Consider the following 14,132-nt stretch of genomic DNA (forward strand, 5'->3'; position numbering starts at 1 on the left):
CTGAGGAGTTCTACAGTCTGTATGCAGATGATCTGAAAATTGGTAAACTGATCACATGTGTTACAGATAAGGCATGTCTGCAAAAGAGCTTGATTAACTTGACCATTTGGGCACAGGAAAATAATACGCTAATAATTACATCAAACACTAAGCATATGAAATTTGGGAGACATAGATTAAAAGGTGAATATTTAACACAGAGATAGAAACCATAGATTTATGTAAGGACCTGGGTATATGGGTTGATTCAGCTTTGAGTTTTTCTAATCATATCAACCAATTGGTTAATTATAGGTAAAGAGATTTAAAGTCTAGGAAGTCAGAATTGATGAAATCAGTGTTTGTTAGTTACATTAGACCCAAACTTGAGTATGGAATAACAATATCGATAGCTTATAAAAAACAAGCATGAGTAAACTGGAAAGAGTACAGTGGAAATATACCAAGGGCATCCACAAATGCAAAAATTTAAGCTATTATGAAAGACTAAAATATCTGAACTTGCACAGTGTTTCATATAGACATTTAAGAAGATCCCTTATTTGGGTATAGAGGGCATTTAGAGACAACTACCTCTGGAAGTTTTCAGGGTTATCAAAAAGTAGTAGAAAATCATCAAACAACCTATGCAGAAAATTATATAGGAATGAGAAGTGTACTAACTGGTTCTCTGAGAGAGTAGCTGATGCATGGAATAGATATTTTTAAGAAAAACCTGGACACTTATTATAAGAATAATAACTATTTTGGTATATGGGCAGGCTACAAGGGCATTATTTCCTGTGGCTGAAATATTTGCATGTATGTATAATACTGGATGCAAAATTTTGAAATATTAAGATGTTTAAACCTTACAATGGTGAACTATACCTGCTAATAGCATACAAGCACTGCATATGTACATTGCACCGGAACACAGCCAAACAACAAACAGTATCACTCTTATAGGATGGGATTCCCATATGCTCTAGGGGTTAGGATTCTAGGTTTTCACTCAGGTGCCTGAGGTTCGACTCCAGGTGTGGGAATATGCCAGTCTTTGGGTAGAGGGTGTGGCATAATAGTTAAGGTCTCTACCTCACAAATGCAAAGTATAGTGTTTGAGTCTGACCGCTGGTTATTGGCTAGGCTTGTAATAGTTTGCAGACTGATAGCCTAGTATTTACCTATGAACTTACCTGCTAGTGAAACTCAGAAAAAACACTAACATGTGTTCTTCGAGATGAGCAAGTCTAGCTCTTTACAGATGTAGCGGAATAAATATTTTGATTTCAACATTTCAGTATGTCATCATTTTGACATTTAAGCATTGTGCATTCAGCATTATAAGCTTTAGTATATTGGCTTTCAGTAAGCTGACATGGGCCTTAACTCTCTCTTTCTCTACACACACACACACACACACACATATATATATATATATATATATCCTTCTTCTTTCGGCTATATATATATATATATATATATTTATGTATGTTATTTGATTGAATGCTCATTTGACTGAATCACAAATTACTGAACACAACTGACTGAAATCACAGTTAATAGAAAGCATTCTACGCAACAAATATAGTATAAAAAAAGGTTTTGCATGAGGCAAGCCCCACTAAATCCCACCCCTTACTTATATATACTATAACACTTGGTAGTAGCTCAACCACGGAGAAAAAATACCTCACACAGTGAGTTGTTGCTGGAGTAGAAAAATCTACAGATCTGAGGGTACAGCATGATTGTGGCCATTGCCAATCAACAGATATCCTTCTAGTATCACTTCCCTAATAATTTCTACAGTCATAAATATCACCATCACATACTTTCTATCAGCTTCTACATTTTTTTGTCAATTGTGATTCAGTCAAATGAGTTTGCAGTTTTTCAGTTATGTATGAGGAATGAAACTGGATTATCCAAAGAAAGCCCATTTAGACAGTACATAGTTAATCTATGCCCTTTTATTTTGTGTAAAGATCTTTCTAGGATACTCCAGTAAAAAAGTATTGCTCATTGGGTTCTTATTCTGCAAATAACTACAGCCTACAAAACAATTAATGATTCAGAAGGATTCACTTCCTTGAGTTATGTTTAATAAATATTTTGTGAAAAAATACAAAAATGATATTCCAGAAAGAGTACAGACATTTCTAACCTTTTAAAATGTTGACTTGTTTTCAGGTGAGACATACATTCAAGTATGGCTTAAGCATCGATTTGTGAAATAGAAGATCAGGGATTTACTGCGTCCTTGAATGATGAAATCAGAATTACTTTTACTTCATAAAAATGAAACTGGCTCCCTTTACAGCCCAAGAACAACAGTCATCTGTTGGTACTCTACACAAAAGCAATTGTACTAATATTCCTCTTAAGTAGCACGTCGTTCAGCACATCACAGAGTATCCATATCAAATACATCTTTGGTTCTTTACCAGGGACAATGCTCCCCACCAAGCTATTTCTACATTATAGGAAAAGTGTTCTTCATTGATGCTACAAACCTGTTTAAGAGTGACTACAGACAGCACAGTAAAGTGAACATCGTCATAGCTGTGAGTACTGCAACATCTTCCTTAACTGGAGAGTGACATATTTCCTATTTACTGTTGTAGAATACATTGCTTGGACTTCAGCTGCTCCTCTCTGTCTTACGTTTTGTTGTTAATAAGTGGACTGGCTTACTTCAGTCTGCTCTTCTGAACTTTTTAATCATCTAGTTGTCCGGAAGATGAATCTCCATAAATAAGCAATACTGCTGTTGTCTGGAGAAATGGCTCTTCTTCTTCATTGGTTATGCCTTTTAGGATTTTTGAGAAGTAAGTCATTGTTTATTCTCTTTCTTTGTCTTTTGCATTCTGTTTAATACTGTCTTTTTTTTCAAAATATCCTAAAATAGCTTATCTTATAGAAGAAAAATGTTGAGTTACAGTGCACTAGACAACCTTTGTATTTCATAAGAAAGTTAGTCTGCATAGTAGGTAGAACATCAGCAGCAGCTGTGGGTGATTTGTCAAGAAGCGAATGTCTAATACTGCTATGAATTTGTATCAATTACATTAAAGTTCCTAATAGGAAGCATTCTTATTTTAGTAAAAAGCAAAGGACATGGTGTTTGTGCAGTTTGGTTTAATGTCATATTCCATGTGGAATGCTGTAGCTTTAAAAATGGAAGTCACTTTCTATTTGTTTTGTGGCTTGATACATTTTTTCAGAGCAGTGCATTGTTCCTACACATTCTTTAGTAAATACTTGAACATGCAAAAATTCCTTCTACAGAAAAAAAATGGTAGCAGGTTTTGTACTACTGTCTACAATGCATGATATGCTGTGGTAGGTTAATTAAGACATTGCTATAGACTCTTCAGAAACTCAAATGAATGTCAGAATATCTTGTTTACTTGAGTTAAAACAAATTGAAGAGGAGATTTACTTTATAGATTCAAAAGTCTTTTTAAGCTAAATTATTAGCTATTCTGTTTTATTGTATTTTATTCTGCTGTTTCTATTCTGTTTATTGATTGATTGAGTTGCATTAATTCATTTCAGCTGTCACCTGAGCCACAGCTAAGTTCAAAAGTGAATTTCCACTAATATAAACCACGATAATTACAGCTGACACCTAAACATTTCAGATATGTATATTCAGAGTGCATAAAATGTCTTATTTTAATATTCTAAAATTAACGTTTCTGAAGGGTGTAAAAAACAATTGTGTTCTCATCTTCATATAATATTTGTAAAGCAGTACATGATAGACAGCATGTGTGGATTAGCAGAAATACAGTGATTACTGTAGACTGAGCGACATAGTAGTTGAATGGGTGTGATATGATCTGTCGCAGCAAGCATTTTTCTGTATGTTAAATTGCTGGAAATATTTGTTGTTGGTACAGTTGGTCAGATTATGTAACGGTCAAACACCAGCAGATCAACCGTTACCTAATTCATTTTTTCCCCTTTTCTACGAGAGTGTATGAACCTGGAGTTAGTATATTTAATTTCTGATGGAGTGCGGGGAAGCAAAGTCCCAACATAAAAGTTGTTTTTTGTTTCACTTTTGGTAATTGCAAATGTAACTTGTTGGTTTATATTTGTGATTACTTTTTTGATTATTGAGTTGGCAAAGAAGATAATCACCAATGAGTTCATTTGATGGTTTGTATTTCAAACAATCTCATTGGTGATTATTCATTATGTACTCTTTAAAATAGTAGCATGCACGCAATGATAATCAGATGTAATGTCACTGGTTTAGCAAAACGATGGGATACTAACAAACGTTTAGCATGTAATCAGGTAGCACATTTATGGATTAGATAAAGCATTCATAAATCAAATTTCTCTGCAGAAAGGCAGTGGAAAGTGCTTTAAATGAAGAAATGTTCATAGCATTCCATATATTAGGAGGCAAGAATGCTGTTTATCCCAAGCGGAGTTTGCAGTGAGTTGTATTTAAAGAGGCTGCGCATTCAGGTTAGGAATTGAGGAAATCATTTGAGTTGCTAAGGGAAGCTGTTTTGCTGGTAGATACAGGAGGAAGAAACAAGAGTTTTAATATCAGGGGACTCTCTCTCTCTCTCTTCTTGCCGTGTATGTACTTATTGCTTCCAAAAAAGGAAATTTTGGGGCTGGTGCTTGAATTTGTGGAAGGAAGAGATAGATGTTACGTTGTAGGGAGTAATTCTCATGTATGCAGTACCGTAATAGAGAAACCATGCTCTGCTGTATGTTTTTTTTTTTTTTGCATGGAGTGGAGAAGAAGATGAGATTTAGAGATGTGAGGTTATAGTTAGAGGTTCTTTGGGATACTTGAAGGTTTCAACATGCTTTAGTTTGTGAGTAAAGAATGCTAAAAGTAGGATGCATGTATTCTTTATTAGAAGCCAGTTTGCCTTTTCTTTATGAGGCAATGATAATAAACCTGTAGATTTAATTGGCTGTTGTTTGAAGTATGGTCTATTTTTTCTTGGATGCTTTGGCAATTATGGGAAGGTCATACTCCATCCAGGTGAGTAAGGCTGCTAAGGCAATGGCTATTCTTATATTTATTTAGTCAAACAAATCAGATGCAAACTTGAACAGGAAATATAAAACTTGTAAGAAATCACAAATAAAATGTGGTAAAAAATATATGTATAAGAGCTTTAAGATAAGTGCTTCAATTTGATGCCTTCCTCAGATTTGTGATTTCTTATGAGTTTTATATTTGATATTAAAGTTTACATCTGATTTTAATTGTATACCATCCTCTCTGTGGTTGCAGAGTTTGATTTAACATTTGTTTGATTTCATATCTTAACCAAGCAGTATTCATCAGTTTCTGGTGTACTTTGCTATATTTATTTAGTCGAGAAGAGGATACTGATAAGTTTTGATTTAGTTAAATTAATGTGGTGTTGGAAGTTTAGGGAGTGCTCTAGCTAGATGCACAGGTACTTAAAGTGAGTGAAGGTTTCTATAGATATGTTACAGTGCTGCTGTACTACTGGTACTTAAAGTGAGTGAAGGTTTCTATAGATATGTTACAGTGCTGCTGTACTACTGGTACTTAAAGTGAGTGAAGGTTTCTATAGATATGTTACAGTGCTGCTGTACTACTGGTACTTAAAGTGAGTGAAGGTTTCTATAGATATGTTACAGTGCTGCTGTACTACTGGTACTTAAAGTGAGTGAAGGTTTCTATAGATATGTTACAGTGCTGCTGTACTACTGGTACTTAAAGTGAGTGAAGGTTTCCATAGATATGTTACAGTGCTGCTGTACTACAGGTACTTAAAGTGAGTGAAGGTTTCTATAGATATGTTACAGTGCTGCTGTACTACAGGTACTTAAAGTGAGTGAAGGTTTCTATAGATATGTTACAGTGCTGCTGTACTACAGGTACTTAAAGTGAGTGAAGGTTTCTATAGATATGTTACAGTGCTGCTGTACTACAGGTACTTAAAGTGAGTGAAGGTTTCTATAGATATGTTACAGTGCTGCTGTACTACAGGTACTTAAAGTGAGTGAAGGTTTCTATAGATATGTTACAGTGCTGCTGTACTACTGGTACTTAAAGTGAGTGAAGGTTTCTATAGATATGTTACAGTGCTGCTGTACTACTGGTACTTAAAGTGAGTGAAGGTTTCTATAGATATGTTACAGTGCTGCTGTACTACTGGTACTTAAAGTGAGTGAAGGTTTCTATAGATATGTTACAGTGCTGCTGTACTACAGGTACTTAAAGTGAGTGAAGGTTTCTATAGATATGTTACAGTGCTGCTGTACTACAGGTACTTAAAGTGAGTGAAGGTTTCTATAGATATGTTACAGTGCTGCTGTACTACAGGTACTTAAAGTGAGTGAAGGTTTCTATAGATATGTTACAGTGCTGCTGTACTACTGGTACTTAAAGTGAGTGAAGGTTTCTATAGATATGTTACAGTGCTGCTGTACTACTGGTACTTAAAGTGAGTGAAGGTTTCTATAGATATGTTACAGTGCTGCTGTACTACTGGTACTTAAAGTGAGTGAAGGTTTCTATAGATATGTTACAGTGCTGCTGTACTACTGGTACTTAAAGTGAGTGAAGGTTTCTATAGATATGTTACAGTGCTGCTGTACTACTGGAATCCTTTGTCTATCGTTAAAGATCATTGATTGTTTTGTTGACATTTCTTGCCTACGGTATAAGACATAAAGATTGGTATTGATGATATAACTATTTCCTATAGGGGTACAATATCTACGATTGCACTTCTAGACTGATTACAAAAGAACATTTTTCTATGTTCTTAAAAGTTTTAAGTTAGTTCCATCCAAACAAATAGATATTGCTGAGTCTTTGGTGGAGGTCAAATTATTTATTAGAAAATTAAACCTCTATGTTTTCTTCCATGACACACATAACACAAGCACTCAGGTCACTCCAAGGCAAGTACAAATATGACTCAGTCATTGTCCATGCTGGTGTGAATGACCTGAGACGTACCTCCCTGGACTACATGAAAAGAGACATAAAGGAGCTCTCTGAGCATGTAGCCCAGGCCGGTATGACCCTGACCTTGAGTAGCATCTTACCCTCACCAAGAATGATGCCACAATATGAAGACAAGATGATCAATTTCAACAATTGGCTTAAGTACTGGTGTCATTCAAAGGGGATCCAATGCCTGTCAGCTTGGGATGATATGCTCGACAAGCCACGATGCTTCGCAAGGGACGGCTTGTACCTGTCACCCCTGGGCTTTCGGATATTGGCAAAGGCTCTTGCTACCCCCATAGTGCCCTTTTTAGGCAAGGCTCAAAAGACAAACCCACCTCCATAGGTATCACAAGGGATAAGAAACTAAGAGTAATGCTACTCAACGCCAGAAGTCTAAACCTCAAGATGCACGCACTCAAAACTCTCCTTAGCATGGAGAACATCGATATCTGTGCAGTAACAGAAACCTGGTTCAGGGCTCCCGAGAGCACCCCAGCACTACCAGGTTATACCTCATACCATGCTTTTCGGCCCCAAAACTTGGACCGAACCACAAAAGGAGGGGGAGTATCGATATTCATCACAGATACCCACACCTCCAGGTTGGTGGCAAAGCACGAAGCATCAGAGACTATCCATGTGCAACTAACAGTGGGTAAAACTGCCTTCCAGTTTATAGCCTGCTACAGACCACCCTCCCAAACCCAGGAACCCCACTCAGCCTTTCTGAGAACACTGGAAAATATGAAGGTCTCTCCAAACACCATTATATTGGGTGACTTCAACTACCCAAACATAGACTGGGAGCATTACTCTAGCTCCAACACCCTAGCCCAAAGGTTCCTAGAATTTATAAACTCAAATGCTATGGAACAACTTGTTACCACTCCCACAAGAGGGGAAAACATACTGGACCTGATCATCACCAACATGGGGACTCTATGCTCCAGACCAGAAGTGTATCCCTCACTGGTAAGATCAGACCATAAACTAATCTCACTGGATATTCACATCCGACCCCACCCCTGCCCAGAAAACCACAGTGAAAAACTTCTCTAAAGCAAATTTCACACTCCTCAAAACCGAGGTGGAATCCTTCAAAGCTCCCGTGTGGAAAATACGTCCCAGACCACAGAATCCTTTATAAACGCATTCTATGAACACCTTCAGGAATGCATGGATCATGCGATCCCAAATAAAACCAAGACCCAATCCTCCAAAGGCAGACGTCCTGTCTGGTGGACCCCAGCCATAAACAAACTATACAATAGAAGGAGGAAGCTACTAAATGATAGAGCAAATTCCCAAAAAGGGAAGGCATCTCTGATCAGTATTAGCAAAAGCTATGGGCACTCATAAAATTGTCTAAGGCCAGCTTCGAGAGAAAAATTGCACAGGACACTAAGGATAATCACAAGGCTTTCTTTAGTTATGTTAGGAACCTGGGTGGTAATTCCCAGATATGCTCAGAATTAGTCCAAAATGACAAAAATACACTGAACCCACAGACATTGCCAACATCCTAGCTGACAGGTTCAGCACAAACTTCTCCCCCCCCTCCCCACCAAAAGGGAAAATATCTATCCCAGCAGAGTGCTGCCCCCCTGACATCTCAGATGCTCAGGTAAGAGCCGCCCTCTCCAAAGCAAAAAACACAGCATCAATGGGACCAGACGGTGTCCTGGGCTGCGTCCTACATGAACTCCAAGAAGAGCTAAACCCAAACATAAAACTACTGTTCAATCTCAGCCTTACTACAGGATATGTGCCCAAAGAGTGGCGTACAGCAACAGTAGTCCCTCTCCATAAAGGTGGTGCCTCAACGGATCCTGGAAACTATCGCCCCATAAGCCTGACTAGCTTGGTCTGCAAAGCTATGGAAAGGATCATCATGGACCTCATAAATAAAGATATTGGGGACCTACAGACACTGGATCCTACCCAGTTCGGCTTTGTTAAGGGCAGATCCTGCCTCTTAAACCTGGTTGATTTCTTTGAAACAGTCACCAAGGCCATTGACGAGGGGAAGGTGGTCCACACAGCCTACCTGGACCTCGCAAAAGCCTTCGATACAATACCCCACTCGGGCATTATAGATAAGCTCACCAGCTTAAATATAAACCCCTATGTCACTAGATGGATTGCAAACTGGCTCAAGGACAGAACCCACATGGTTAGAATTGCTGGAGCCATGTCAGACTCCAAACCAGTTACAAGTGGTGTCCCACAAGGCTCAGTCCTGAGACCTCTCTTGTTCGGTATATATTTCTCTGAGGTACAGGCCAACATGGAAGGACTGTGGCTGACCAAGTTCGCAGATGACTGCAAACTGGGTGCCATAATCGACTCTCCAGCCGACACAAGCATCCTCCAAAAGGGCCTCATAGAAACAGACAACTGGTGCCAGAGCCATGTCCTCAAGCTAAATGCCAAAAAGTGTATAGTCATCCCCTTTGGCAAAAACAAAGTGCCCACAAATTACCACATAGGTGGTAATCCATTAAGTACAGAAGAAGTAATTAGGGACCTGGGGACCCAAGTTGATAGCAATCTCTCATTTGACAACCACGTGGCCAAAGTGGTTAGAAAAACATTTTATATAGCCCACCTAATCATGAAGGGATTCACATCTAGATCAGGGAAGGTCATCTTTACTCATCCCTCATCAGGCCCATAATTGAGTACAATGCCCCTTTTGGGATGTACCTTACCAGACACCTGCAGCAACTGGAAAGACCCCAAAAGTACCTCACCAAGAGGATCAAAGGGCTCAAACAGATGCCATATGCTGCCCGGTTAAAGAAACTCCAGCTCTACTCAGTGGCATACCGCCTGTTCAGAGGCGATCTGTGCCTGACGTATAAAGCCATGTCCAACCCGGAATTAATGGACATGCTGCACCTCAGAAAATCCAAATCCCATCAAGCTACGCGCTCGAGAGACTTCAACCTCAGCACTGAAATAAATAGGACATGCTGGAGGGACAGATTCATAACCCAGAGGCTCCCTTCACTCTGGAATAAAATCCCAGTCCAGGTTAGGCAGAGTCCCTCATTGACTCTCTTCAAGAGGAGTCTTGATGAGTGGATGGGAGATCGTAGGTTTACCCCGGGTATCACTTCTGTGTCACTGTTAGAGGCACAGTATACTAACCTCGAAAAAGGGCATAGCAAAATAAATTTAAAATGGGTGGCGAAAGCCAAACACATTCTGGCTAGGCTTATAAATGCCCTAGGGCAGATAGCCTAGTATGAACCTATGAACCTATGAACCTATGAGTGAATGAAGAAACAGATTATGGGGGGAGATTAACTAGAAAGTATAATACTTTCAATCCCCCTTTAAACGCCACTATACATATTTTTGAAAAAGTGGTCATGGAACATATTTATAGAACCTACACTGATAAGAAATACATTACTTTTAACCTCTCTAAGGAAGAAAAATTGCTATTTAATCAATTACGTAAAGACAAAACCGTACGTATCATGCAGCCTGATAATAGGGGTGATATGGGTATATATGATGCACAGGATTATTCTAACACTATGCTAGAACTTTTACGTGATTTTGATACCTACAACCCTATTTCTAGAAATCAGATTCATATAGCTTGCCACAGGATTGATTTATACCTGGATGAATATCTGTTAAATCAGTGTATTGACATCGATACTTACAATTTTTTTTATCCAATCCTAATCCTGTAATACCAACAGTTTTCATCTTTCCGAAAATTCATAAAGAAAAGCTCTGACCCCCATTTAGGCTTTTTGTTTCAGCAACAGGGTCTAAGACTTACCCCTTAGCTGTTTTGATTGACATATGTGTCAAACATGTATATTATGCTGTTCCACAACTCATAAAAAATTCTTCGGTTTTTTTAGGTCATTTACAAAACCATATTTGGAAGGCAAATCTTATTTTCATGACCATTGATTTGATGGTCTACCCTCTCAAATGATAAGATAAACCTTATCATGTAATTGATGTCTTTGGTTTTGGAACACAGTTGCATCTATTCTGAGGGAGAATTTTTCCAGCAAATCCGAGATGTGGCCATGGGGGCATCCTGTGCCTTTTCCTACATGGCCTTGTTGGGCTGGGAAAATCAGTTTGTATTTAGTAGTCCATTGGTAATTCAGCTTGGTCTTTATGTCAGATTTTTAGATGACATATTTGTTTTATGGGATGGTGAAGCTCAGGGCATTCACTCTTTTGTCGACTACTTGAATAATACTACAGAATTCTTGAGACTCACATACTTATGGAGCAGAGATAGGATTAATTTCTAAGATGCTTTAATTTCCCACACACCAACTGGTTTTAAATGTAATATTTTTAGAAAGCAACGTTTTGCAATTCTTATCTACATTTCTGTAGTTGCCACCCCTTATGACAGAAGAAGAGTTTAGTTAAGGGACAAGCCATTTGGGTGGCACATATGATGTCCCAAAGGGAGGACATGTGGGATGAGTTAGCTAAGTTAAAGGAAATGTTTTTAGCAAGGGGTAACCTGGCCCCTTTTTGGACAGTTTACTGTTGGAAGTACCTAATGAATGGGGAAAAGGTATAAACCTCTTCTAGGAACTGCATTAACAGTACCATCAAATTGTGAGGAACACAGGTATGAAAAGGCATTAATTATAGAACATAACCAGTTTTCTAAGGAAATCAAAGATATTATTAGAAGAAACTGGTGTATTTTTAAAACTACCCAAGATTTATTTCAAACAGCGGGCCCTGAATTGATATTTATTTCCAAAACTGCTCCTGATTCAGGAAATGGGGTGGCCAGTATAATGGGTGAGATGTCACATGTTAAGTATCACTGTGGATTTAGAGATAACACATTGGCCAGCTATCACCCTGTAAACAGGGAATGAATGGATACATTAGACATAGTATAGAATAACTGTCATCAGTGAAAGGCAGATGAACCCAAAATTTAAAACAAAAAGAAAGAAACAGAGGAGGTTTTTGAAGCTATTCTTGCAACAAAAAGAGTAACACCCTCCCCACACACACTTGCCTAAGAATGAAGAAAGGGGACATACAGTAGGCTGGTGACAAAGAATTTTCCCCTTACTTCCACTAGGGATGTTTCCTTGATGCAGCTCCACTCCATTCCTGAAGCACAGGGGGTGATTTCCCTAATCTCAACCATGGAAATTGCACCTGTCCAGGGTGCCCCCAAGTGTATGCATACCACCCAGTCCTCTGGGAGAGGTGAGTGGGCTATGCCTCTTTACTCCTCTCCCTCCCTCCCTGCCTGGCTCCTCCAGTGCCAAGAGCACTAATTGAATCCCAGTAACCTAGGTCACAATCAGGGCTCCCTCTCTTTGTACCACACAGGCAGGCATGGAAATACATTTGAATATAATAACACTGAAGACTACCGCAGTACTAAGTTTGAGATCACTGAACCTTTGGGGTAAAGAAGTATTCTCTTACCCCTGAGATTGAGTAACCTCTGAGTTAGTATGGAGTCATATGGGTTGGAGGCATGTAGAAGGCTGTTAGTGTAATGTAGATATTTTTCTGTGATGTTGTATAATGTGTGGTGTTTTTTTGCTGAGTATCTTGATGTGCACCTACCCACCAACAATTAGAGCTAAGGATTTAAGAATCGACTTCTGTGGTGGAAAAACACCACAAATAAACTGCAGTGTACAAAGCCAGTGCACTACATAAACTACAAACAGCACCCAATTTCAACAACTAAAAGAAAGCTCAACCTACATTAGCTTAGCTCAATGAAGCATTAAGAAAGCCAGTCTAACACTGGTTATGGTTGTCAGTTATGCCTGGCATATTCAGGCAACAGATGTCCCCAAAATTGTATCAGAATTAAGTCTAAGGATAATAGTTTTGGAGTGTATACAGTGTTCGTCTTTCTTGTGCACGGATTAGAAGAAAGCTTATTATTATGGATTTCTGCTGTTGACTAAAGAGTTAATTCATTTTCATTTGCTTTGCAGAAAGTGCATCTGTTGGTAAGAATGTTTTCTGAAATCAATAATTCAATATTGTCTCCATCTATGATGTGTCTTTTCTTTCTTGGCCAACTGTGTATGCTCAGTGAAGCAGTTAAATTGCTAGAAAGTGCAAAAATGTTATTGCTTATTTTAATTCTAGTAGAGTTGTTTTATTCTCCAGAGTCTTGCCCAGCTTGTGAAGGACAGGGAAACCACCTTTTTTCAGGGAGAAGCAGAACTTCTTTTGTTTAAGTGTTCAAAGCATGTGATTTCTCAAATTAGTTCTTATATCAAGTACCTAAATCTTACTTTTTTGTACTGGAGACTTCATTGAACTTTACATAGCCCAGTGTCAGAAGATGTGCCTCTCTCACAAAAATATAAATTATATTAGGAAAAAAGTAAAAATAGTGCAATCTTTTCAATTCCTGAAGCTTATGCCATAACTGCTTATCTGACCTATTAAATGGTGAAAATATAAAGCACTTCTCGTGGCAAAGTTTCCACTCTCTGATGGGACTGGGGTGGGGAGGAGAAACAGAAAATTAATCAGAGGGTGCTTGTGACAGCAGATCCAAGTGGAGAGTAGTAATAGTTAAGAAAAGGTATATGACAGAATGAAACATTTGTTGGACACAAGGTGATCCGCACTGTGTTGTCTTGTGATTATTTTTTCTTAAACTTATCAAGGACCTGCTAACAACTAACTTGAACTGCAGACCTACACTGTGTAAGACACGTCATGTACTTCTCAAGCAGATCTCAGATAAGAGCTCCATACATCACATCAGCCTCTATATGGCATTTTAGATGTATAGCACAACTATTTTACATGTCACTGTGAAACGCTTCATATCCTGTGTTAGATAGCTGCCATTCTTTATATTGTGTGTATCACTAGCTGCTATAAATAGTCTTAGTTGTATTCGCTAGCTGCTATATCCACGCATTTCTACTGTGTTAAATTGCTGCCATACTTTATACTATATGCATCGCTAGCTGCTGTAAATGGTTTTTCTTAATAGTATATCACTAACTGCTATAAACACACTTCTAGGTATACAAGGCAACTCATAACAACGCAATGTTAGCCACTCACAATCTGAATACTCTTGCTCACACTGCTTTGTAACTTGTAGATGCAGTGTACCTGTTTCTATAACCAACACAGCAGCTGTAGATATAGAACTTTA

The 14,132-nt window shown here is 38.4% G+C and overlaps 1 protein-coding gene across 3 annotated transcripts in view; it reads left to right on the plus strand.

The window, feature by feature from the left end:
* Positions 1-14,132, plus strand: part of CHRNB2 (cholinergic receptor nicotinic beta 2 subunit) — a 975,665-nt gene that overhangs the window by 329,239 nt on the left and 632,294 nt on the right. For all 3 annotated transcript variants that reach the window (XM_044080649.1, XM_044080651.1, XM_044080650.1), the window contains exon 2: positions 2,176-2,813. In XM_044080649.1, coding sequence (XP_043936584.1) covers positions 2,768-2,813 — 46 coding nt within the window. In that variant the 5' untranslated portion in view covers positions 2,176-2,767. The remainder of the gene's footprint in view (positions 1-2,175; positions 2,814-14,132) is intronic.

Source organism: Protopterus annectens, chromosome 8.part0 (genome assembly GCF_019279795.1).
Source record: "Protopterus annectens isolate FY-2018-M chromosome 8.part0, PAN1.0, whole genome shotgun sequence".
Lineage (NCBI taxonomy): Eukaryota > Metazoa > Chordata > Ceratodontiformes > Protopteridae > Protopterus > Protopterus annectens.